Here is a 25,227-nt window from a genome sequence, read left to right as displayed (position 1 = left end):
AGCGAAAAGAGGTCAAGGGGAGAACTTCACTATTGAATGTCTACATTTTAGGGGATGAAGACAAAAATGGATGAAAGGAGAGTACATTTTATCCCGATCAGAGACAGACAGAGAGAAGCTGAGACTGCATCGTTAGCATTCTTTTATTCCCTCCCGTTCATTTCTCCCTTAACGTTAGCTGGTTCTCTTCAAGACGAAACACTTCCGCCGCGCTACACCCCTTTTGGCGCGAATCTTTCTCCAAGACCTTTTGAAATAAGGAGAAGGGTTTACTGTTCACCTCCCGCGTGCTAAGTGTTTGGGGCTCCAAATCCCTGGTTGTTGTCCTCGACACTCCATCTGCCTCCTCTCTCTAATTCCCTTGCCTTCTTCCTCAGTGCCAGTTCCCAAAGGGCTGAAGCACGGGAAAGGCCTACAGAAAACAAACCGCACAGCTTGAAAGAAAGCCCAAGCCAACCAACAACTATTGGGTCTTACCCCAGCAGCCAAGGCCTTTCACAATCGCCTCCAGCCGCGCCCTCGGCCCCACCCTATCGTCTTCGCAGGCCCCGCCCCTTCTCCCGCGGCCCGCGCTCATTTGCTGGCGCCCTTCCTCCCCGCTTCCCATTGCTCCCGCTTTCGCCTCTTCGTTTACGCCCTCCGCTCAGATCCGCCCCTCCCAGAAAGGCTGCACAGTGTAGGCTCATAGGCTCTAGAGGACCTTTTTCCCTGTCGCTTTCCCTTTCTTCCCGGCATTCCTGTTTCCGCTCTCTCACGGCCGTCAGGTTTTTCCACCGCTGAGGCTCTTCGCGCATAGGGCTTCGGTGACGTCATCTTTCTGCGCCGCGCGGACACCCGCGGGTGGAAGAAGGAACGGCTACGACGCCCTTCGTTTTTTTTTGTCGGGCTGCAGCTCCTTCGGAATCATGGCGCCGTCGCTATGGAAGGGGCTGGTGGGCATTGGCCTCTTTGCCCTAGCCCACGCCGCCTTTTCCGCTGCTCAGCGTAAGTGCTTGGGTAATGGGAACCGCTCCTGTGTGGGACCCCAGGGGCGATGTGTGGGCGCACCCCTAAAGGACTGTCAGACGCAGTGTCTCAGGAACGCTCGTTTGAGACCTTACAGTTTGGGGTGACTAAGAAAAGCAGTGCAGGGGTCCCCAATGGAAGGTTTGGAGTTTGGATTTGTGGAGAGTGAGGCACCTGGGATTGCAGGAGGTGTCTGCGAGAGGGTTCAGAGTGGAAATCTATCCGGGAATCCAGGACAAGTGATGTCAGATCCAGCATGGGATGGATCAGGCAGAGTATGGGATTGAGGACTTCAGATCCTCATGGTCCCATGACAACTATGTGGACAACATCTTGGGCACTCCTGGGCTGTCCAGGCAGAGACTGAGAAGTTAAGTAATGGAATGCCTCATGGAGGCACTGTGATACAGGGGAAAGAGCACTGGACTGGGAATCTAAAGGGCTAGTTGTTAACAACTTGCTTTACTGCTAAATCTGTGTGACCTTGGGAAAAGATTTGTGCTACACTGCATTATTAAATTCGGTTTTGAGTCATTGCAATTGCACTGTGCGTAGGAGCTAGAGGTACATTGACGTCCTGAGGGAGTTCAACATGTAGTGAAGAAACAAGTGAATCAAGAAATAATCACAATATTCTTTCCTCTTTCAGTGGGAAATAAAAAAAGAAGTAATCACAATACGGTGATATAGATGCTGTGCTAAAAGTATATAAGGATGCATGGAGGCTGGGACAGTCATTTTGTGAGGGAGCTGGGGGGTTCAGGAAAGTATTCTATAGCCTTGCTGCTCGAAGTGTGGGCAACAGACCAGCATCATGGGCATCAATCACCTGGGAGCTTGTTAGAAGATACTCAGGCCCCACCCCAGATATATTGGCTAGGAATCTGTGTTTTAATGAGATCCCCAGGTGATTTGTATGCATGTTGGTTGAGAAGCACTGTCCTGGAGGAGATTGGGATACACTGGAGTACTGTGTCATTTTCTACAATGAGCTTTAGCTGTAAGGAGGGCCCTTGGTGATCACTGAAGTCCAACTCCTTCATTTTACAGATGAGGAAATGACCGGTTAAAGGTAGTGTTAGAGTCAGATTAGCCTTCATGCAAACAAGAAAGCTACTTGAGAATTGAACAGACAGGAGGTTAGTAAAAATCTATTTTTGGTATTGGTTTTATTTTTCTTTTACACCTGTCATGACAAACCTTGTAAGTTATAACTTAAGAAATGTGTTTAAACACATTCTCTTTTAAGAAAGGGTCAATACACATTCTAGTCCAATTTGAGTGTTCTAGTCCAAAGTACATTATTAAATAGGAATTGTCCTAGGTTCATCTAGAATTAAGATTTCAGTTTGTGTGTGTGTGTGTGTGTGTGTGTGTGTGTGTGTGTGTGTGAGAGAGAGAGAGAGAGAGAGAGAGAGAGAGAGAGAGAGAGAAACAGACTCTGACTCACTCCGTTGCCCAGGCTAGAGTGTCGTGGTTCGATCATAGCTCACTGCAGCCTCGAACTCCTGGGCTCAAGCGATCCTCCCACCTCAGCTTCCTGAGTAGCTTGGGCCACAGGCACGTGCCACCACTCCTGGCTAGTTTTTTTAAAAAAATTTTGTAAAGACAGGGTCTCACTTTCTTGCTCAGGATAGTCTCAAACTCCTGGTCTCGAGTGATCTTCTGGCCTTGGTCTCCCAAAGTGCAGGGGTTACAGGTGTCAGCCACTTGCCTGGCCAAGATTTTGTATTTTTATGTTTCAAGTGGTAAGAATGCCTTGTGGATTTGCCACTGCATTGTGATCTCTTTATAATGCTTATGTTGGGAAGAGACTGTTATTTACGTTTGAGACTAATTGTGTCATGTCACATTGTGACAGCAGATAGCACACTATGGTGCTGTGGCATGCTCATCTTTGCTGTAAAGAAAGTAGCACACCGATCATGTACTGAATCTCATTTAATCCTCTTATTACTCTCATTTTACTGTTGTGGAAACTCAGGCAGTGAAGAAACAGATACTGTTTCTTTGATTCTAAGACACCCTCCCCCTCCTACTCCCACATTTGGACACTCTGAAATTGAGATACATGTTACAATTACTGAGGATGTCTTAAATTGAATGAGATTATAGGAAATTTCAGTAAATTAAAAAGCTGGTACTGTGATCTAGGCTTATCAACTTCCAAATCCTGATCTTTTTCTTTTATCCCTTGCTGCCTCCTGAGGTTAAGGTAGCAGCAGAATTATAATTAAATAGTAAAGGCAGAAATTGACGTCCTGGAATTCCTATTCCACCACTGCCCCAGCAAATTCTCTCAGGAGAAACATTTCCATACCAGAATTATTTTGTCCATACCTTGTGATGGTGGTGCTATTTCAAGAGTTGAGATTTTCTGTAGACTTACTAATTTTAAAATAATTATGATTTCTTTGACCAGTTAGTGAAAGAAAATTTGTTTCAGAGGTTTCTAGTTTTTCTGTAGTAATGAAAGAAAAATTATGTTTAGGTATTTCTACCTCATACTTATCTATCACCCATTTTATAAGCAAGTCATTATGAAGATAAGATAGTTCATTAAGATAAGGCTGACAGCCTTATAAGATAGAAGGTTTTGAGGAATGCAGTATTAGCATTACTTTATGTAGCATATGTCAGCCATTTCTTTTGTCTATTGATCTGTTTGCATTTTAAGAAAGAAAAATGGGCTATAATTTCCTTAATGGTATGCTTCTGGTTTATAGATCGTTCTTATATGCGATTAACAGAAAAGGAAGATGAATCACTGCCAATAGATGTAAGTTGGTCATTTATATTCTATTAAAATATATTTTTAAAATTAGCCACATAGCTTATGATAATTTTTTTACTGGTTATTATTCTTCTAAAATTTTCCAGACATGAAGTAGCATCTGTTCTCTACCTTTTATCACTCATTATAAAACCAAAGGATTTGAAAACTTTAAAAGATTTGTCTGTTTGGTTTCTAGAACTGTAGTTGAAATAATCTTCCTAGAATTTGCTCTGTTTTAGAGACAGGGTCTTTCTCTGTCATGCAGACTGGAGTGCAGTAGAGTGATCACAGCTCACCATAACCTCAAACTCCCAGGCTCAAGCTATCCTCCCACTTCAGCCTCCCAAGTAGCTGGGACTACAGGTGTGTACCACCATGCCTGGCTAATTAAATGGGGTCTTGCTATTTCACCCGGGCTGGTTTCAAACTCCTGGCCTCAAGTGATCCTCCTGCCTCCCAAAGTGCTGGGATTACAGCTGTGAGCCACCTCACCCAGCCTGGCATTTTTTAGAAAAGTTCCTTTTTATGTAAAATTTAAAAACAAGCAAAGCTCACAATACATTGTTTAGGGACACACCACCTATGTGGTGGTAAAAGTAAATGAAAACAATGATGGTAAAACTAAAGAAAAACAGGAAAGTGTTTTTTAAGCTAGATTGACATATATTTCAGCTTCATTCACAATTTTTATCTTTACTGGATTTGAAATTACAAAAGTAGTACTGTGTAACAGAATCAAACAGTAAGTATAAAAATTAAAACTGTCCATATACAATTAAAACACAGCAACAAAAAACTGACCCTATTCCTCAGCAATTCCATTTCTACTCCTAACAGTTTGTAGTATAGCAGATCAGTCTTCTTCCTATGCAGAAACATTATCTTTATGTATGTATGTATGTAGACTTTAATCAAAACAGTTTTTCCTTTAAAAAAGTTGTTAATGCATGTATATATACGTATAGTTTTATAATTAGCTTTTTAAATAACAATTGATCTTGAACATATTTTCATGACAACTACATTCTTGTTAAAAGTGCCTAGGATTGCATTGTATGAACTACGTCTTCTTGGTACACTGGTGGTGGGAATGTAAACTGGTATTACATATGATATTAGGTTTTAATTTAGACAGAATAATAGCCTGTGGCTACTTTTGACTTTAGTTGTCCATAATTAAGGATTTGGTTGTTGAGGCTATTAACTCCTACCATCTTTGCTTTGTGGTGGATACAGGCACATACATGCTCATTTATATTTGTTTTAAATAACTTCTGTTTACAAGTTGGAAAATTTGAAAAATACAGAAAAGCATAAGAAAATATGCCTGTAATCCCATATTGCTTAATATCAAATATTCCACATTTTTGCTTGCTTAACTTCTTTGGAAAGCAGTTTGGGATAATCTGATAAACTTGAACATGTGCATACTCTACACTCAGTGTTTCCACTCGTGTGTGCTGAGAGACATACACAAGAATATTCAGGTTGATATTATAAAAGTAACAAACAGGAAACAACCCATATATTCAGCAAAGTTAGATTGGATAAATTTTAGTTTCATAATAAGGAAATACAAAACAAAATGAAAAAGAATGGACTACAACTACATACTACAGCAGGGATGGATCTTACAATCATAATGTTGAGCAAGGAAAGCTAGACAAAAGACATTTGAGCCCATTTAAACATAGTTAAAATGGGCAAAAGTAATACATTTTTTAGAGATTCATACATAGCAGGATTAATACACAATTTGGGACAATGGTTAACTTTGAGATAGAAAGTAAAAGATATAATCAGAGGGACATGTGGGACTTGAAAGGTACCAGGAATGTTTTATTTCTTAAGCTGGGTGATGGGAAAGTGGCCTTTTTATTTACATGGTACACATGGACTTGGTGTACTCTATGTATGATATCTAACAATAATGCCTTAAAAATTCTTATTTGCTCTTGGAAGCAGGTAATATTTGATACATGAGTTCTGAGTGGCTCCGTACCATTCAGTACTCAGTGATTTTACTTATTTGAGCATGTCACTAAGTTCATTTATTGAAGCATCAAATATTTTTTGCAGCCAAGCCACAGAATTTATAGAATATTTTATTGTGTCTGGGTTCATATAATTTTAAGTGAGAATTGACTCCCCTACGAGTGGCCCTGAGAGGACTACCTGATAGAGGCTATAAAGAGGTCGAAAGAAGATTGTAAATGTTTATGATAACATTTGTGTATTATTTAGTAATTTCATCTTTATACTCACAGATAGTTCTTCAGACACTTCTGGCCTTTGCAGTTACCTGTTATGGTATAGTTCATATTGCAGGGGAGTTTAAAGACATGGATGCCACTTCAGAACTAAAAAATAAGTAAGTCTTTACGTTTTCATAGTCCTTGAATGTCATAGGGGTTTGCTTTGTTCATGTAATTTAAAATGTATGTTTTCTGATACATAAAAGTTGGTTTCATTTTTATATTTTGATTATGTAGTCTGTATGAATAATGAGGTAAAAACATTGAGGTGATATTTGATATGGGAGTTGAATGGCAGATTGTTGGCATTAGATTATGATGTTATGGTACCTGCTAGTTGGTTGGCTGGATAGATGGACAGATGGATGGAAATAGATAATATAGAAAGATAATCCCTCAGAAATTTTAACCAAGCTCCCCACTTCCTCCTTCCCTCTCTCCCTTCCTTCCCCTCTCCCTTTCCACTTTCCCTCCCTCCCTCTACCTCCCTCCCTCTTTTTATCTTCTTGTCCCAGCTTAGTGTTTGGAAGAATAAGGGGTTTTCTGTTTCCTCTTTCACTTGAGCCTAGTCTGTGATGTATGCTTTGCTCTCAGGCCCTTTTCTACCCCTGGATTCAAAGTATATTTGTTATTCTGCTTTCCTTTTGCTTTGAATACTGTACTTTTTCTAAGCTATTTTCATGTGTCTTTGTTTGCTTTTCTTTTCCATATTTTTACTTTCCTAAAATCACCCTTTAGCTTTGTTCCATTCCATCTCTGGACTTTACCTACCTTCCTGATCCGAAAAGTGATATCCCTTTACAATATTTTCTTAGAAAGAGTCACAGTAAACATTTATGTGTTAGAGGAAACTCATCTTCCCCTTTTACTTTTAGTTTGATATTACATTTTAAATAGTCACATATCAGGCCTCCTATTTTGTATGAGAGTATGCTTGGATGTTTAGGTAGGCTGACTTTGAGATTTGAGTTGTTATCAAAGGAAGAGTTCTCTTGTTCTTTCCAGAAAAACAATATTTAAAAACTAACAAACACTAAAGGCCATACACTGAGGTGTTTGAACTTTTTTAGAGTATATATATTTCACTGGAAAGGAGGAAGTGATACTCCACTATCACCACTGTTTTTACAAAGAGTCTATCAAGAATCACTGGCAAGGGACCAGGAAAGAAAGAAGTAAAACAGAATGATATTAAGTAGGTGGTAGCAAAATACATGAGTTTGGACAACAGCAGGTACGGGGAGCCAAAAGGAATTTTTCATTGTACTTGAAAGATTCTTGGAAAATAGATCTGTGAAATGATCATATGGCTTGAATAGTGAGGGCCAAATGAGAATAATAAAAGGTGTAATCTATGTTCTAGGTTTTTAAAAGACTATTTTGGCATGGGCTACTGTTCAATTTACAGAGGTGATTAAAGTTGAGCTAGCGTTTGTGTTGTTATTCATAGCCATCCTGGAAAGAATGGCTGAATAAAAAAGAAATTTTAGGGCTTTATGCTGCTTTTGCAGATTTCTTATTTTCTTTGTAAAGGAAAAAAAACAAGATATAGTATGTTTATCATTTATGGTCTGATTTCATAGATTTATACTTGTCAAAAATATAGCATAGGAAATTCATAATTAGAAGCCTGCTTATTTTTAAATAGGCTTTTATAAAAGTTTATCTAAAATTGATGCTTTTTTTCTTCTAAGGACATTTGATACATTAAGAAATCACCCATCCTTTTATGTATTTAATCATCGTGGTCGAGTACTGTTCCGGCCTTCAGATTCAACAAATTCTTCAAACCAAGATGCATTGTCCTCTAACACATCACTGAAGTTACGAAAACCCGAATCACTGCGTCGTTAAGATTTTTACAAATTATAATAACAGGACAGGACATAGAGCTGGAATATTGGAGTTTGGAGTATAAAACACTCCCCCCATCAGTATTTATACTGATCTTTCAGACCTAATTAAAAAAAAACTACAGCCCTTGTTTGTACACTGTTAATCAAATCATTAATACAGTATAAGTTATCTGTGGAATGAGTTTTTGGTATTTCATATAGAGAATGAATTTTTTTTTCATTTAAAACAAATTAATGTCCTTTGTAAAAGCCCCTGTTTTGAACACATTTTCTTAGAAAATGTTGGTGGTTTTTGTGATTATTTATTTTCTTAGATTTCTTTTGCACTACAGTTTTTAGAATCCTTTTAGAAATACTGTGTGACTACTGCATTTTGCAGCATGAATTATAGCAAAATTGTCTTCACTTCTCAATATATGAACTTCCCTAATGAGACCAAAATGGTGACTTACCAGTTTTTCTTATGTCCCCTAAAAAGTGGCTCTGCTTTGGCAGATACTTGCCAGCTTTTAGTTTATCATGACTTCTCACCCGATCCCACTCCTATATAACTTCTAACATCAGCTGTCTTGTTTCATCACTTCTGAGATTCTGTGTGCAGTGGGTAATTTTGTGTCAGAAATTCTTTGTTGTAGCAAGTATATTTAACAAGCTCAATTTGCTGTAAAGCTACTTGTGTTACTTCATTTATCTGTAAAAATTTCCCCTAATTGATTATGTGTAAAAGTAGTTGAAGATAGACCAAAAGAACATTTGTGATTTCATTATCCTGCCTATGTAAAAGAATGGTAATCACTGAAGAAAACTGATTACTTTTCATTAGCCAGTTTAACTTATTCAAAGTCTCTGTTGGTTTATTTCATACTGAACTAGTGAATTAATGAAAATAAGGAAACTTTTCATTAATCTAAAGGAAGAATTCAAGGAATTGGGCCAAATATGTTCTAAATATTTGGAACTGATATATTTAATTTTTTAGAAAATTAAGGTCATTTAACAATTGTTTTGTAGCTTCTGATTTATAGCAGGCTTAGTTTTCCATCTTCACTGTGTGGTGCTGAAGTGAAGGTGAGGATGATGATACAGAGTTGAATTTTTTTTGAAACAGTAATTTTACTTTCAGGGAAATGTGGCTAGCTCTTTGAGCTAGAAAGCTGCAGGAGGCTCGGCATTTCCTTGTAGAGAACATTGCTTTTGCTGAATTGTTCAGGTATGAAAACATTGCTTTTGTTGAATTGTATAGGTGTAAAGGGAATAATTGTATGCAGGTTTGAAAAGGAAATGTGCTTTAGGCACAAAAAAGTCATAAGATGCCCTTATACTTGATGGCATTTTTTCCTATTAGAAAGGAACCTCAGCTCTTATATTCTGCCTGGTAACACATAGCCTCAAAGCACAAGATTATTTTGTCATTGGGTTTTTATTGTTGTTTAGTTTAGTTTTGTTTTGTTTTACCAACCCAATCTGTCTGTGAAACACTGACTCTGCTCTCTAATGAGAACAAAGTTAGAAATCTGCTGATAACCTAAAATGATTTAGAAATGAGTTAAAAATATGAAATCATGGGTTAAAGTAACGATAATTAAAACTGTGTGAGAAACAAGCTCCTACTTATCAGGCTGGTCTACAGTTTCCTCAAGTATGACTTGATTTGGAAGAGCCTCTTGTTTTCTTTTTTGGGGTTGTCTTCCTTTCCTAATATGTATTTGTAATGATGTTATTGAGCTGTAACTCACCCAATTAAAGGGTACAATTCAATGGTTTTTAGAATATTGACAAAGTTGTGCAACTATGACCACAATCAATTTTAGAACATTACCCCAAGAAGAAGCCCCATACCCCTTAGCAGTCACCTCTTTTTTCCTTCCAATGCCCTCCAGCCCCTGGCAACCACTAATCTACTTCTGTCTCTGTAGGTTTGCCTATTGCTATCACTTCATATAAACAGAATTCTATAATATCTGGTCTTTTGTGACTTGCTTCCCAAATAGGTTTTCTGTGTGAAGTGAGAAATTCTTCTCATCTTGAGAATGCTTATTGCTATGAAAGGGAGTGGTTGGTAAAACCAATAGATTTAAGGAGGGAAAGCCAGATACCTAACAGGTTTCTCAGTTAATCTTATGCTGAATAATTTTTCCTTGTAGCCAAGCATTCATAATATATTATAATATTTTGGCTAAGCCAGAGGCGGAGAGTTGCTTAAGGCCAGGAGCTCAAGACCAGCCTGGGCAACATAACAAGACTCCGTCTCTAAAAAACAAAAAAATAAAAATGGCCAATCTTTAGAATGGTTAATGAAATTCTTTGCCTGGTCAGGAAAGAAAGTCCTGCTAAAAATGATGCCAAATAATTTGGCAGGTAATTGACATAGTCAAGTGTGTCTACCTTTGTTAGCAGCTTGTATACCAGGTGAACTCCTCAAATTTCTTTTTAATTGACTCCAGTGAATTTTTGCTGTCTTTTTCAACTATGTACCATAGGACTAGAAGTGATTTGGGTGCATTGTAACACTGCTAAATGTACTAAGTACAGAATTTTATTTGCAGTACTATGAAAGTCTGTTACTGCCTAGGGTAGTTCAAAACATATAGTGATTTGAGCTAGTTAACCCTGAGGTTGACATGATTTCAGTGACATTTCGAAGTGTGTACCAATCAAAGCTCTCTCAAATACAGGAAGACTCACTTTTAACCAAGGAACCTGCTGAATACTATGGGCTAATGGCCCAGCTGCAGAACATGCAGATCAGTGTATTGGAGACTATTATGCTTTGTAACTCCCTAATGATTGTTTCCTAATCATTGTGGCTTATTTCTGAATGGCATGACAGCATCTTCTGGTTGTACGTGACCTGTTTCCATGATGTATTGAGTAGTGTTGTTTGTTGTGAGCATTGATGCCTGTAACACCAAGCTAAACACATTTTTTTGGATATGTTTCCTCTCCAAATGACCTTGCCCTGTCCAATAAATGAATGATTGTCTCACCCTGTTTTTGGTAGTGTTTCTTTTTTGTTTGTTTGTTTGTTAGTTTTTGGGACTTTTAACTTCATTTTTTCTGCTTCTCTGTCCCCAGAAAAATGTAAGAGCTAATTTTATGACCGTGTTTTTTCTACCATGATGCTGTTTTTCTGAATTCAATGGATACTTGATGATTGTACATGTAAAATCTTATTGCAATTTTATGTTTTTATAGTCAGAATGTATAATTTCATTTATATTTATAAATCATTAAATGACCTCTGGGGTGTAAGAATTGGTTCTTGAGCAGCAGTGTCTAATCATCCCATCACAAATTTGTTATAGAGCCAAACTGCCATTAGAAAATGTCACTTTATACTTAGCAGGAAATCAGTATTATTAACTCATCAGGAGGCAAATCTAAAGTTTAATGAAAATCCAAGGGGAAGTTCTAGGTTGCAAAGCTTGGCACTTAACTACAGTATTTTGAAAAATAGCGTCACCAGTATTCAAATGTACCTAGGAATATCTCAAAATCTGCTAATCAAGTATTCTTAAAAAGTGGGGGAGAAGAAAGATAATATATGTACATGGCAAAAAGATCAGATGGTACAGAAAGGCATAAAAGTAAAACTTGCTCCTTACCTCCTACCCTAATGCTTCTCTCCAAAGGTAACCAGCTTCAAGTATATGTTCTTATAGGAAACACATTTTTTATTTGCCAGGAAACATATACTTTAAAAGAATTTTACATAAATGGAATCAGATTATATGCATTCTTCTGTACCTTTTTTTCTGCTGCCTGTTTTATGAGATCTTTCTGTATCATTATATATAGAAATACCTCATTCTTTTTGATGACTGGTATTCTAATGTATGAATGTGTTATAAATATTCAGACATTGATAGGCTTTTAGGTTTCTAATATTTTACTAAATCATATTGCAGTGAAGATATTTGTATATATGAGATTCCTAGCAATAGAATTGCTGGATCAAAGAGTATTTTTCATTTTCAGATCAGTAGTTTCTACCAAATTGTGCTCTAGAAATCTTTGCCCAGTATACTTTCACATATAAAAATGATTGTTTACCAGACCCATGCCAATACTAGGTACTAAGCTTTTGAAGTTTGATCATCTGAAAGTGAATAAATGGTACCTTGTGATTTAATGAAGGTCTAATGCATTTTAATGAAGGAGATGGAACACATTTTCATGTTTATTGATTACTGATATTTTCTGTAAACTGTGGTCATATTCTGTTTTCTATTAGATGATTTGGTTTTTATTGATTTGTGTGAGCTTTTTGTAAGCTAAGAAAATTGGTCCATTGTCATACGTTGAATATTTTCCTGAGATTGATTTATGTAGGTAAACTTATCAGTCTTTATGTCTTCTGGGGTTTTGCCTTTCTTAGAAAGGCCTGTACATTTAAGAATAAATGTAATGTATTTTTCCAGTGCTTTTAAGGTTTTTTTTTAACCTTTAAATCTTTTATTCATTTGGAGTTTGTTTAGGTAGTAGGAACAAGGTAAGGATTCAACATCTTTCTCCCTCAAATAGCCATCTATTTATCCCATTTATTGACCATTTTTCCACACTCATTGGAAAAACCATCCTCACTCATAGATTAAATTTCCACATATATATTCAGATCTGTTTCTGGGCTCTGTAGGCTATTGCAAAAAAATACCAGCATTTTAATTATTTTAAGTTGTTATACATTTTCATATTTAGCATTGCTAGTCCATACCTCAGTCTTTTTCAGGATTTTTTTTCTTGCATGTTTATTTTTCCAGATGCACTTTAGTATCATTTTTGTCCAAATCTAAAATCATATTGGTATTTTCTCTGAAATTTTATTTTGAAAAATTTCAAATTTCATTGCCTCTAGACCCTTTTAGCAGAAAGAGCAAAGAAATATGTGTGTACATACTAAACTTGTGCGTTTATATATAAGTGTAAATATTTCTGTGTGTAACATCTGTATTTCTAGTAAGTGAAACGTGAGTTCATACTGATGTTCAATCCATGTGAAAGAATGGTATGATGAACACCAGTATTCCTTTCTGTTAGGTTCATCATTCCTAACATTTTGCCATTGTTGCTTTTGCTCTCTCCAAATGTGCCTTTTTGCCCTCTTGAATCATTTGAGGTAAGTTGCAGACTTCATCATTGCACTTCATGACATCATCATCACATCCCTAAATATGTTATCATGCCTCTCCTACAAGAGTGAGGACATTCTCCCATTTAGCCACAATTCCATTCTCACAAGTCAAAAAAAAAGATCAGCCATGCAATATTAATTCATATTTAAATATCTTCATGTGTCCCCAAATAGCTTTTATAGCTCTTCCCTCAAGGTTCACAAGTTACATTCATTAGAATGTCTCTCTAGTCTCTTTTCAACAGTCCTTCCACCCTTTTTTTTCTAATGGTATTTTCTAAATTTTATTTTTTAGAACTGTTTCAGATTTATAGAAACATTGAGGGTGGATAGTACAGAGCTCCTACATGCCCCACGCTCAGTTTCCCCTATTATTAACATGTTACCATAAGACTTTTGATACAATCAATGAGCCAGTATTAATACATTATTATTAACTGAAGTCCGTACTTTATTCAGATTTCCTTGGATTTTACTTAATGTCCTTTTTGTGGTCCAGGATTCCATCAGGATGCCTTAGTCATCATGTCTTGCCTCCTCTTGGCTGTGACAGTTTCTTAGACTTTTCTTGTTTTTGATCTTGACAGTTTTCAGGAGTACTGGTCAGGTATTTTGTAGAATGTTTCTCTACTGGGATTTGTCCAGTGTTTTTCCCATTATTAGATTAGGGTTGTGGGTGTTTCAGGAGGAAGACCACCGAGGTAAAGCGCTATTCACATCATATCAAGGACACATTTATTATCACAGTTGATGTTGATCATCTGGCTGAAGTAGACTGTCAGGTTTCTCCACTGTAAAGTTACTCTTTTTCCCCCTTTTCCATACTGTACTCTTTGGAAGGAATTCACTATGTGCAGCTGACTTAGGGAGTGAGGAACTAAGCTCCATCTCCTTGAGGACAGAGTATCTACATAAATTATTTGGAATTCTTCTGCATGGGAGATATGTATCTTCTCCCCCACTTATTAATTTATTTAATCATTTATTTATATGAGTTTGGACTCATGGATATTTGTTTTATACTTTGAGTAATCATTTAATACTATATTTTGTTGAAATTATTCCAGTTTCAGACATTGATAGCTCTTTCAGTGGGCTCTTGTGTCTGTTTTACACACTCCCATCATTGTGGATTTTTTATTTTTGAGCATTTCTTTACTTTCTGGCACTACAAGATGTTCTAGGCTTGTGTTGTATATTTCCTTCCCCAGTCCTAGAATCAGCCATTTCTCCAAAGAACCTGGTTCCTTTTGTTAAAGAATGGTATTATAAACCAATATCTGGCCACTAGTTTTACTCATTACTACTGGAGTTTCATTGCCTCTAGACCCTTCGAGCAGACAGAGCAAAGAAATATATGTGTATGTACTAACTTGTGCATTTATATATAAGTGTAAATATTTTTGTGTGTAGCATCTGTATTTCTGTTAATTGAAATGTGAGTTCATGCTGATATTCAATCCATTACCACATAGATCATTCTAACCTCTTCTCCTTGCTTATCTAACTCCCACTCCAACTGAGAAACCTGACTCCCACCATCTGCTATCCACTTACTTGAATTGTTTAATTCCAGTATACATGTAAAGTGCTTTCAGAATTGTTAATACATTCCCCCATGGGAAACAACTGTATCAACTAGAGCACAGTGATGATGTAGATTTTTTGTTTGTTTTTTGCCACTAGTTTTATAGACTCATTTCCAAAGTTACTTGGGTCAGCACCTTTTCCCCTGTCACTTCAGTAAGGTGGTTTCATAAATTTGTAATAAAGTTTGATTGTTTTGTCACCTTCTGCATTCTATTCTGGTATTCCCCTGGCCTTCTAAATGATATTAAAAAAATTTTTTATACATTAAAGTTAACTCTTTAATTTTTTTTTTTTTGTGAGAGCCTCACTGTTGTCCAGGCTAGAGTATGGTGGCATCATCCTAGCTCACTGAAACCTCAAATTCCTGGGCTCAAGCGATTCTCCTCCCTCAGCCTCCTGAGTAGCTGGGACTACAGGCACACAGGCCACCATGCCCAACTAATTTCTCTGTTTGTTTTATAGAGATGGGGTCTTGCTGTTGCTCAAGGCTGGTCTCAAACTCCTGGTCTCAAGCAATCCTCCTGCCTCAGCCCCCTAGAGTGCTAGGATTATAGGCATGAGCCACCACACCCAGCCTAAAGTTCACTTTTTGTACTCTAAAGTTCAATGGGTTTTGACAGATCCATAATGTTACATATCCACAATTGCATTATCATATAGAATAGTTTCACAGCCCTAATATCTCTGTACTTGACCTATTCATTCCTCCCTCCCTTTCTCCTGAGCCCCTGTTAACCACTGATCTCTTAACTGTCTCTCTAGTTTTGCCTTTTCCAGAATGTTCTTAGTTTGAATCATATATAGCCTTTTTTAGACTGGCTTCTTTGATTTAGCAATATGCATTCAGGGTTCCTCCTTGTCTCTCTGTGGCTTGATAACTCATTTTTTCTTATCTCTGAATAATAGCTCATTGCATGGATGTTCCCACCCTTTGTTTATCTGTTCACCTACTGAAGAACATCTTTGTTACTTCTAGTAATGTGGTTATAAACATTTGCATGCAGGTTTTTGTGTGGACATATTTTTTTCAAATTAGGTAAATACCGAGGAACACAATTGCTGGATCATATCATAAGATTATGTTCAGCTTTATAAGGAGTCGCCAAATTGTCTTCCAAAGTGGCTGTACCATTTTGCTTCCCATTAGCAATTAAAGACAGTTTCTGTTGATCTGCATCCTCGCCAGCAATTGGTATTGTTAGTTTTTGAATTTTAGCTATTCTAATATGTGTGTATTGATAGCTCCTTGTTTTAATTTGCAGTTCCCTAATGACAAATGATGTTGAGCATCTTTTCATATGCTTATTGCCATCTGTATTTCCCCTTTGATGAGGTATCTGTTCAAGTCTTTTGCCCATTTTAAAACTGGGTTGTTTGTTTGCTTATTGTTGAATTGTAAGACTTGCATATTTTGAATACAAGTCCTTTACAGATGTGGATTTTGCAAATATTTTCTCCCAGTCAATGACTTGTCTTTTTATTCTTATAACAGTGTCTACCACAGAGGAGTAGTAGTGAAGTTCACCTTAATCAAGTTTCTCTTTCATAGATCATGCTTTTGGTATTGAATTTAAAAGCTTACTTCCAAAGATAATCTCATCTAGATTTTCTCCTGCATTTTCTTTTTCTTTCTTCTTTCTCCTTGTTTTTTTGAGACAGAGTCTTACTCTGTCACCCAGGCTAGAGTGCCATGGCATCAGCCTAGCTCATAGCAACCTCAAACTCCTAGGCTCAAGGGATCCTCCTGCCTCAGCCTCCCAAGTAACTGGGACTACAGGCATGTGCCACCACGCCTGGCTAATTTTTTCTATTTTTAGTAGAGACAGGGTCTTGCTCTTGCTCAGGCTGGTCTTGAACTCCTGACCTCAAGTGATCCTCCTGCCTTGGCCTCCCAGAGTGCTAGGATTACAGGCCGGAGTCACCACGCCCGGCCTCTCCTGCATTTTCTTATAGAAGTTTTGTAGTTTTTCATTTTACATTTAGGTGTATAATCCATTTTAAGTTAATTTTTTGTGAAAAGTATAAGATCTGTGTCTAGGTTCATTTTTTTTCATATGGACATCTACTTGATCCAATACCATTTGTTATAAAGATTATGCTTTCTCCATTGAATTGCCTTTGCTCTTTTGTCAAAAACCAATTGACATTCAAGGCTGCAGTGAGCTATGATGACACCACTGCACACTAGCATGGGCAACAAAATAAGACCCTGTCTCAAAAAAAAATACCAATTGACTATATATGCGTGGGTCTATTTATAGGCTGTCTGCTCTGTTCCATTGATCAACGTGTCTGTTCTTTTGCCCATATCACACTATCTTGATTACTGTACCTTTATATCAGTGGTCCTCAACATTTTTGGCACCAGGGACCAGTTTCATGAAGACAGTTTTTCCATAGACTGGGGTGTGGGATGGTTTGGGGATGATTCAAGTGCATTACATTTATTCTGCAATCAAACCTCTCTGCTAATGATAATCTGTATTTGCAGCCACTGCCCAGCACTAGCATCACAGCCTCAGCTCCACCTCAGATCATCAGGCATTAGATTCTTATAAGGAGTGAGCAACCTAGAACCCTGGCATGCTCAATTTACAGTAGGGGTCGTGCTCCAATGAGAATCTAATGCGCTACTGATCTGACAGGAGCCAGAGCTTATGTGGTGATGCGAGCGATGGGGAGCCACTGTAAACACAGAGGTAGCTTCTCTAGCTCACCTCCTGCTGTGCGGCCTGGTTCCTAACCAGTACCGGTCCATGGCCTGAGGTTTGGGGACTGCAGCTTTATGTGATGTTTTTGAAATTGGGTAGTATGAGTACTCCAACTTTATTCTTATTTTTCAGTATTATATTGATTATTCAGGGTCTTTCATCTTTCCCTATAAAATTTATACTCAGTTTGTCAATATCTATAAAATAACTTGCTGAGATTTTAATTGGGATTGCTTTGAATCTGGAGATCATACTGGGAAGGACTGATATCTTAATACTGAATCTTCCAACTTGTGAACATGGAATATCTCTCCATTTATATAGATCTTGTAATTTTCTACATGTAGATCCTGTACATATTTTGTTTGATTTATACATATTTCATTATTTTGGTACTGTTACAAATGATAATGGTTTTAAATTTCAAATTCTAATGGTTGGCATTTAGGAAAGCTATTGACTTTTGTATATTAATCTTGTACTCTTTGTTATCACTATTTTTAAAATTCAGGAATGGATGTTGAATTTTGTCAAATGCATTTTTGGTATCTAGTGAAATGATCATGTTTTTTTTCTTCTTTTACCTATTAAAATGGTGAATTATAAGAATAGGTTTTCAAATGTTGAATCATCTTTACATTCATTGGATGAAGCAAGTATTCCTTAAAAATAGCAGCTTGCTGGGATTTTGGTTTTTAATATTTCCCTTAATATTAGCTCTGCTTTTATAATTTCTTTAGATTACAGGTTCACTAGTAAGAGTAGAATTCTGCTTGAATTTGGGCTTATTTCTTCCATGATTATTACAGGACACTGACCTTTTTCTCTGCCATAATTTATATGCCTTTCTTTTTGTAGTCAAATATGTTATAATATATTTGGTCCATACAAAAATATATGGAGTATATATATAAGATGAAACTTAATTGAAGGGAAATGTAGTAACTTACCATCAAACTTAAAAATGAGAGTATTACCAATACTATTACAGTGACCTTTTCTGTTATGTTTAGCACTTTTTACGTCCTCTTTAAGAAATATTTTTCACTTTGAAATCTTAAATAAATTCTCCTATAATTTCCTCTAAAGTCATATTTTTTCCTTTCAAATTTAAGTACTTAATCCATGTGAAATTGGTTTTTTAAAATATGGTGTAAGAAAGCAATCCAATTGCATTATTTTTCACATGGATTGCCAACTGTCCCAGTGCCATATACTGCACAATCTATTCTTTCTCCAGCGATCTGCAATGATACTTCTGAAATGTATCAAATTCCACATACACATAGGACTCTTTCTGGGCTCTGCTATTCTGTTTCATTATTTAATTTGTGTACCTCCACATCTATATCACATTGTCTTTATTATTAAAGGTTAATAATAAGTCTTGAGAATAGTAAGGTAGGTCCTCCTAATTTGTTCTTCTTCATGTTTGTCTTGGCTAGTCTTGGAAATTTACTTTTCCATACACATTTTAGAATCAGCTTGTCAAGTTCCATGAAAAAATCCTGTTGGGATTTTGATTGTAATTTTGTTAAGTTTACATATTAAATTTGGGGGGGATGGACACTGAGTCTTTCTATCTACAGTGTAGCCCTCCTTTTAAGTCTTCTTTGATGTCTTGCAGTAAGATTTTATAATTATCTGCATACTGGTTTTATGCATATTTAGTTACATTCATTATATATATTTAAATATACCCACTTCATATATATATATATATATATATAGTCCACATATATTCCATATATGTGATATATATTTCTACACATATATCTTTATATATTCTTTATATAATTCTGCTAATGTTATCTTAAAAGTTACATTTCCTAAGTTTCCTTGGTACTGTTATACAGAAACACAGTTAAATTTTGTATGCTGATTTTATATCTAGCCACCTATTAAACTCTTGATTTGCCTATAGACTACTTTGAGCTTTTAGTTTAGTCAAATAATTTATCTTAGGGTGCAAACTAGGAATTCTTGTAATGCAGTGTTGGATAGAAGGGTAAAAATGGGAATTCTTATCATGATCTTTCAAAGAAGACATCTAATTTTTAACCACTAGAAATAATGTGTGCTGTAGATTTCTGGTAGATTTGCTTCTTAAATACTTTTAATTTTGTCCTCCTGAATAGTTGTTACCTTTCATCACATGTGTTTTCTGCATTGATTAGGATGATTGTATGACTTTTCTCCTTTGTTTTTGTTTGATGATTGGTTTTGTTACTATTTTTATTTTTTCATTATTTTTACTTTTCCTCCAGTTTTATTAAGGTATAATTGACAAATAAAAATTGTATATTTTTACTGTGTACAACGTGATGTTTTGACGATATTTGTATACATTGTGAAATGATTAAATCAATCTTATTAACTTGTAACCTCACATACTTATCTTTTTTGTGGTAAGAACATTTAAGATCTAATCCATTAGCAATTTTCAAGTATCTAGTACATTATTATTAACTGTAGTCACCATGTTGTGCAATAGATCTCCAGAAATTACTTGCTTTTGTCTTCTGTGCTTTTGGGGTCGTATCTAAAAAATTATTGCCCACACCAATGTTAAGAAGCTTTTTCTCTATGTTTTAACAGTTTTACAGTTTCAGGTATTATGTTTAAGTCTTTAATCAAGGTTAAGTTTTGTATATGTTGAGAGATAAGGGTCCAATTTCATTCTTCCAGACTCAAATTCAAACACATGCATGGTATCTCCACTTGCATGTCCAAGAGACATTTAAAACTCAACCTGTTCCATGTGTTTAATCTGAACTCCTGAGCTCTCTCCAAACAGCATTTGCCAGCTCAGTTAAATGATGTTCTGGGAAATCTGTAACAACCAGCTGCCCATAGGTGTGGCGGGGGGGCGGGGGGGGGCGGGGGTAGTAGGGTAGAGAAGCCCTGGTTTGTAGTGTTTGCAGAATATTGTATGGTTTAAATTAATTCTAACATGGCTGATTTCAAGCTATCAACACGAGGGCACTGAACACTTAGGAAGAATTGGGCACGATCTGGTTTCTCAACTTGTGTGCTGGCTCCTTTACACCCTGGGCACTATTATTTACCCAGTGGTCCAGGCATAAAAACCTTACAATCACTGTGATTTCTCTTCTATTCTGTCAAATTCAGTCTCTTAGTAACTCCAGGCAACTTTATGACTAGTATAATTCCCAAACATCAATATTTCTCTCCACTCCACTAGTCTAGCTGCCATGATCACTAAGCTACTATGATATCTCCATGTTTCCCATTCCTACCCCCATGTAGCCCATAGTCTCTACCCCATAGCCACAGTGATTGTGTCGGCACATATGTCACATCATTCCATGTCCCTCCTGAAAACCTGGCCTCAACTTTCCCAAGCACTCATCATAGACCCCGAGCTCCCTACTCTCTGGTCTGCAAGGCTCTGCATGGCCTGGTCCGCCACCATGCGTTCCTAACACGGGTCCCCGTGGGGCTCCTCGGGGTGCCCTCTGCTTCTGTCCTTCACTCTGTGGTGGGTGGCCTGTCCCCACTGCAGCCCCTGTCCTTGCCCTCCAGGCAGCCTGGAGCTCTCCCTGCACCTCTGCACAGGCTGGCTCTCCCTCCTCCTCCAGGGCCTGCCCAAGGAGAACACCTCAGAAGGCCCTGCCCAGCCCCTGGGCTCCCTCTGCTGCTCTCCCAGGGGCCTGCAGGCTCCTTCCCTAAGCCCAGCCTAGCTCTGCGGCTTTCCTTTGCCCACTGTGCACTTCTTGCCTGACTTCCCCATGAGGGTGTGAGCCCAGTGAGGGCAGGCAAGTTTCTCTCTGTGCTGCTCACTGCTGATCCCTGGCTCCTGGCGGGGTGCTTGCACAGAGGAGTAATAAATGACACAGAGGGGCCAGACTTGGAGTCAGAGGAGAGTCACTTTTCTAAGACAGAAAGGAAGGATGGGGAGGACCATACACAGACAGATTTTTGGTACCACAGTGCATGTAGAACTTTCAGCCCTCATGGCTGGCTCTGTTTTCTCAGAATCCCTGAGGTAGAGGAGGGGCAGATTGAGCAGGGCTCACTCAGTCTGGCTTCCAGCTTAGTAGAGCATGGTAGACCATGGATGATTTTCTACAATCATCACATCAAGTTAGACTTTCAGCTCATCAACTTGTAAAAGGCAAAAACACCACATTAAGCGAAGAGTACCAGAGATCTAAGAACATTTATGAGTTGGACAATCCTACTTAGTTTCTGTATGTGTTGATAGTACCAAGAAGTTAAGAGGTAGTTTTACTGTATTATCTTTCCTGAGCTCAATTTTTCAGGTCTGAGATTTCCATCTGGCTTGTCATTTTGTTTTATGAAATAATAATTTCCTAGAAACTGCAGAACACAATGATGTCCCTCTGGGGATGATGAAATGCACCAGCCTCGCAGCTCAACCATTTAGTTTGGTTTCCAGATGCTACTGTCATTTGCAATGTCCATGAGGAAAAGATGAAAAGTGTTCAAACCCCACCTGATGGCTCCTTGTCAAAATCTGCTCCACCAGAGCTTATGAACATGGCAGCAGATGGTGTTCCACCCAACTAAGTGGATTCTCTTGGTCTTCACTGGTCTCAGCAAAGATGGGCTGATTCAGAAACCTGGTAGTCATGCACTTTTAGGTGGAACTGTTACCAGCAATATCTCAGCAGATGACCCAAAAGTCACAGAAATGTCCACTTTTGGTACTGTGCCAAATACATTCTAATAAGTCCAGAGAAAATCGATGCTGACATAAAACATCAATTAATGAAGGAAATTCGAAAGTTTTTGAAATAGTAGTGAAAAAACATCTATCAATAAAACTAGTGGAAGTCTCTCTCATTCCATGTTTTAGAATAGATACAAGCTACCTCTTGAGGTGTGTTTTTTATGTATAAATTTATTGTGTATATTTCAGTTATACAACATGATGTTATGGGATACATATAGATAGTAAGATAGTTGCTATATTGAAATAAATTAGTATATCCATCATCTCGCATAGTTACCCTTTTTTTGTGGCAAGAGCAGTTATGAGGTGCATCTTTGAAAGAATTGAGTTTTTCCACAATTTAGGATGACTTCTACTTACTTTGACTAAAAAGCCCCAATATACCTTTTTAGTTAGTTTTCACAATAGTTTGCTTAGGTGCAAGTGTCTTGATTTAAGGGTTTAAAATACAAACTATATATAACATTCTAGCCCATGAAGAATGGTTCTGAGGTAGTGGATGCACTGAGTTCTATCTCTTCTTCATGTTCTGGAAATACTACATTTTTAAAAAAAAATACCTTCAGAGAATGAAGGAATGACCATTCTGCTTTAAGAAGTGCAAGGACCTATAGGAGTTAAAAAACAATTTGTTTGAATTTACTATCAGGGAAGTAGCAAGGTAGGTGTAAAAGCAAACTCTTCATTTTTTAAAGCATTGCTGCCCCTTTCAGGGTGGGGGATAGTGGATACAGGCCCTGTCTTGTGTTTCTCAAACCCTGGCTCTCACTCCTATTTGAAACAGTCTCCACAGGTATTTTGGTTGGTGTTATCTGAGTCTAAATAATTCTTTAAGCTCACCATAGACTTATGTGGGCTTGGATTCTCAACTGTCTCTGCTAGGATTTGCTAGAGGGTCTCTTCCCATGAAGATGCATTTTTTATTAAAATATTTTTATTGTAAAAAAACACATAACAAAATTTACCATCTTAACCATTTTTAAATGTACAGTTCAGTGGTGTTAAGTTTATTCACATTGTTCTGACACAGATCTCCAGAACTTTTTCATCTTAAAAATCCAAAACTCTATACTCATTAAACAGCCAACCCCATTTCCTCCTCCCCCAGCAGATAGCAACCATTATTCTACTTTCCATCTCTATGAATTTGACTACTTTAGATATCTCATATAAGTGGAATCAGATGTTATTTATCTTTTTGTGACTGACTCATTTTACTTAGCATAATGTCCTCAAAGTTGATCCATGTTGTAGCATATGACAAGATTTCCTTTCTTTTTAAGACTGAATAATATTCTATCATATATATATATGTGTATATATATATATATATGCTGCATTTTGTTTATACATTCATCTGTTGATGGACATTTGGGATGCTTCCACTTCTTGGCTATTGTGAATACTGCTGCTATGAACATGAGTATCCAAATATCTCTTTCAGATCCAGTTTCAATTCCTTTGGATGTATACTCAGAATTGGGATTGCTGGGTCACATGGTAGTTCTATTTAACTCTTTGAGGAACTTCCATACTGTTTTACACAGCAGCTACACCATTTTTAAATTCCACCCACAGTGCGCAAGGGTTCCAACTTCTTCACATCCTTACCAACACTTGTTATTTTCTGTGGTTTTTTTTTTTTTTTTTTAATAGTAGCCATCCTAACGAGTGTGAAGTAATACCTCATTGTGGTTTTGATTTGCATTTCTTGGATGACTAGTGATGTTCAGCATCTTTTCATATGCTTCTTGGCCATTTATATATCATTTTTGGAGATATGTCTATTCAAGTTTTTTGCCCATTTTTATTATTATTTTTATTTTTAGAGACAGAGTCTTACTATGTTGCCCAGGCTGGAGTGCAGTGGCTATTCACAGGCATATGATCATAGCGCACTGCAACCTTGAACTCCTGGGCTCAATCGATCCTCCCCACCACAGCCTCTCAAGTAGCTAGGACTACAGGCATACACCACTGCACCTGGCTTTGCCCATTTTTAAATTGAGTTATTTGATTTTTTGTTGTTGAATCATAAGAATTCTTTACATATTCTGGATATTGACCCCTTATTAGATATACAATTTACAAATATTTTCTCCCATTCCATACATTGCCTTTTCACTCTGTTGATTGTATCTTATGATGAACAAAAGTTTTTAAGTTTGATATAATCCTAATTGTCTATTTTTGCTTCTGTTGTTTGTGCTTCAGTGTCATATCCAAGAAATCATTGCCAAGTCCAATGTCATGAAGCTTTCCCCCTTTTTTTCTAGGAATTTTATAGTTTTGGGTCTTACATTTAGGTCTTTAATCCACGATGAATTATTTTTTGTATGTGGCAAAAGGTAAGGATCCAACTTCATGCTTTTACATGTGGATATCTAGTTTTCCCAACACCATTTGTTGAAGACACTGTCCTTTCCCCATTGGGTAGTCTTGGCACTCTTGTCAAAGATCATTTGACCACATATGCCAGGGTTTATTTCTGGGCTCTAAATCTGTTCCATTGGTCTATTTGCCTGTCTTTATGCCAGTACCATGCTGTTTTAATTATTGTAGCTTTGTAATGTATTTTGAAAACAGGAAGTGTGAATCCTCTAACTTTGTTTTTCATTTCCAAAATTATTTTCACCATATGGGGTCCCTTGAGATTCCACATGAATTTTAGGATAGTTTTTTCTATTTATGCAAAAACAATGCCATTGGGATTTTGATAGAAATTGCATTAAATTTGTAGATCTCTTTGGGTAGCATAACTTAACAATATTAAGTCTTCCAATCCACAAAGAGAGGGTGTCTTTTTGTATGTCACTTATGTGTGTCTTTTAAAATTTCTTTCATCAGTGTTTTGTAGTTGTCAGTGTACAAGTCTTTCACTTACTTGGTTAGGTTTATTTCTAAGTATTTTATTCTTTTGGTGCTGTTATAAATCGAATCATTTTCTTAATTTCCTTTTTTGGATTGTTTAGTATTTAAAAACACAACTGATTTTTGTGTGTTGATTTTGTGTCCTGCAACTTTCCATGAGAATTTATTTTATAATCCCATGTACATGGTGAGCTCCTTTTTGTGATCCTCACAATGTCTTGCACATCCCAGGTGTTTTAGGTATCTTTGGATTAATAAAATATCTTTCTATTTTCAGGTTTAAAAGAAGAGTCTTAATTCAGGACCTTGAGA

The 25,227-nt window shown here is 37.0% G+C and overlaps 1 protein-coding gene and 1 long non-coding RNA gene across 6 annotated transcripts in view; one reads left to right on the top strand and one right to left on the bottom strand.

Moving 5' to 3' along the window:
- LOC123628854 overlaps positions 1 to 772 on the bottom strand; it is a 4,240-nt gene extending 3,468 nt beyond the window's left edge. The window contains exons 1-2 of one of the 4 annotated variants that reach the window (XR_006731789.1): positions 701 to 740; positions 281 to 412 (exon numbers count right to left, since the gene is read on the bottom strand). This is a non-coding gene — a long non-coding RNA (uncharacterized LOC123628854). Of the gene's footprint in view, positions 1 to 280; positions 447 to 477; positions 525 to 700 lie in introns of those variants that run through there. The other 3 variants (XR_006731790.1, XR_006731791.1, XR_006731788.1) reach the window with 3 other exon arrangements.
- Positions 565 to 25,227, top strand: MMGT1 (membrane magnesium transporter 1). Of its 2 annotated transcripts, XR_006731787.1 has the most exons (5): positions 668 to 984; positions 3,732 to 3,784; positions 6,049 to 6,152; positions 7,731 to 9,102; positions 25,193 to 25,227. XR_006731787.1 is itself a non-coding variant. In XM_045538828.1 (4 exons), the coding sequence occupies exons 1-4, from the start codon at positions 906 to 908 to the stop codon at positions 7,888 to 7,890; spliced, it is 396 nt and encodes a 131-aa protein (XP_045394784.1). In that variant the 5' UTR covers positions 565 to 905; the 3' UTR covers positions 7,891 to 10,883. The 2 variants fall into 2 exon arrangements, 1 of the variants encoding a protein (XP_045394784.1); XM_045538828.1 differs by lacking the exon at positions 25,193 to 25,227 and having other exon boundaries at positions 565 to 984; positions 7,731 to 10,883.

This window comes from Lemur catta, chromosome X (assembly GCF_020740605.2).
Source record: "Lemur catta isolate mLemCat1 chromosome X, mLemCat1.pri, whole genome shotgun sequence".
Lineage (NCBI taxonomy): Eukaryota > Metazoa > Chordata > Mammalia > Primates > Lemuridae > Lemur > Lemur catta.
The sequence above is the reverse complement of the archived record's forward strand: the minus strand, read 5'-3'. Positions and strand labels throughout refer to the sequence as shown.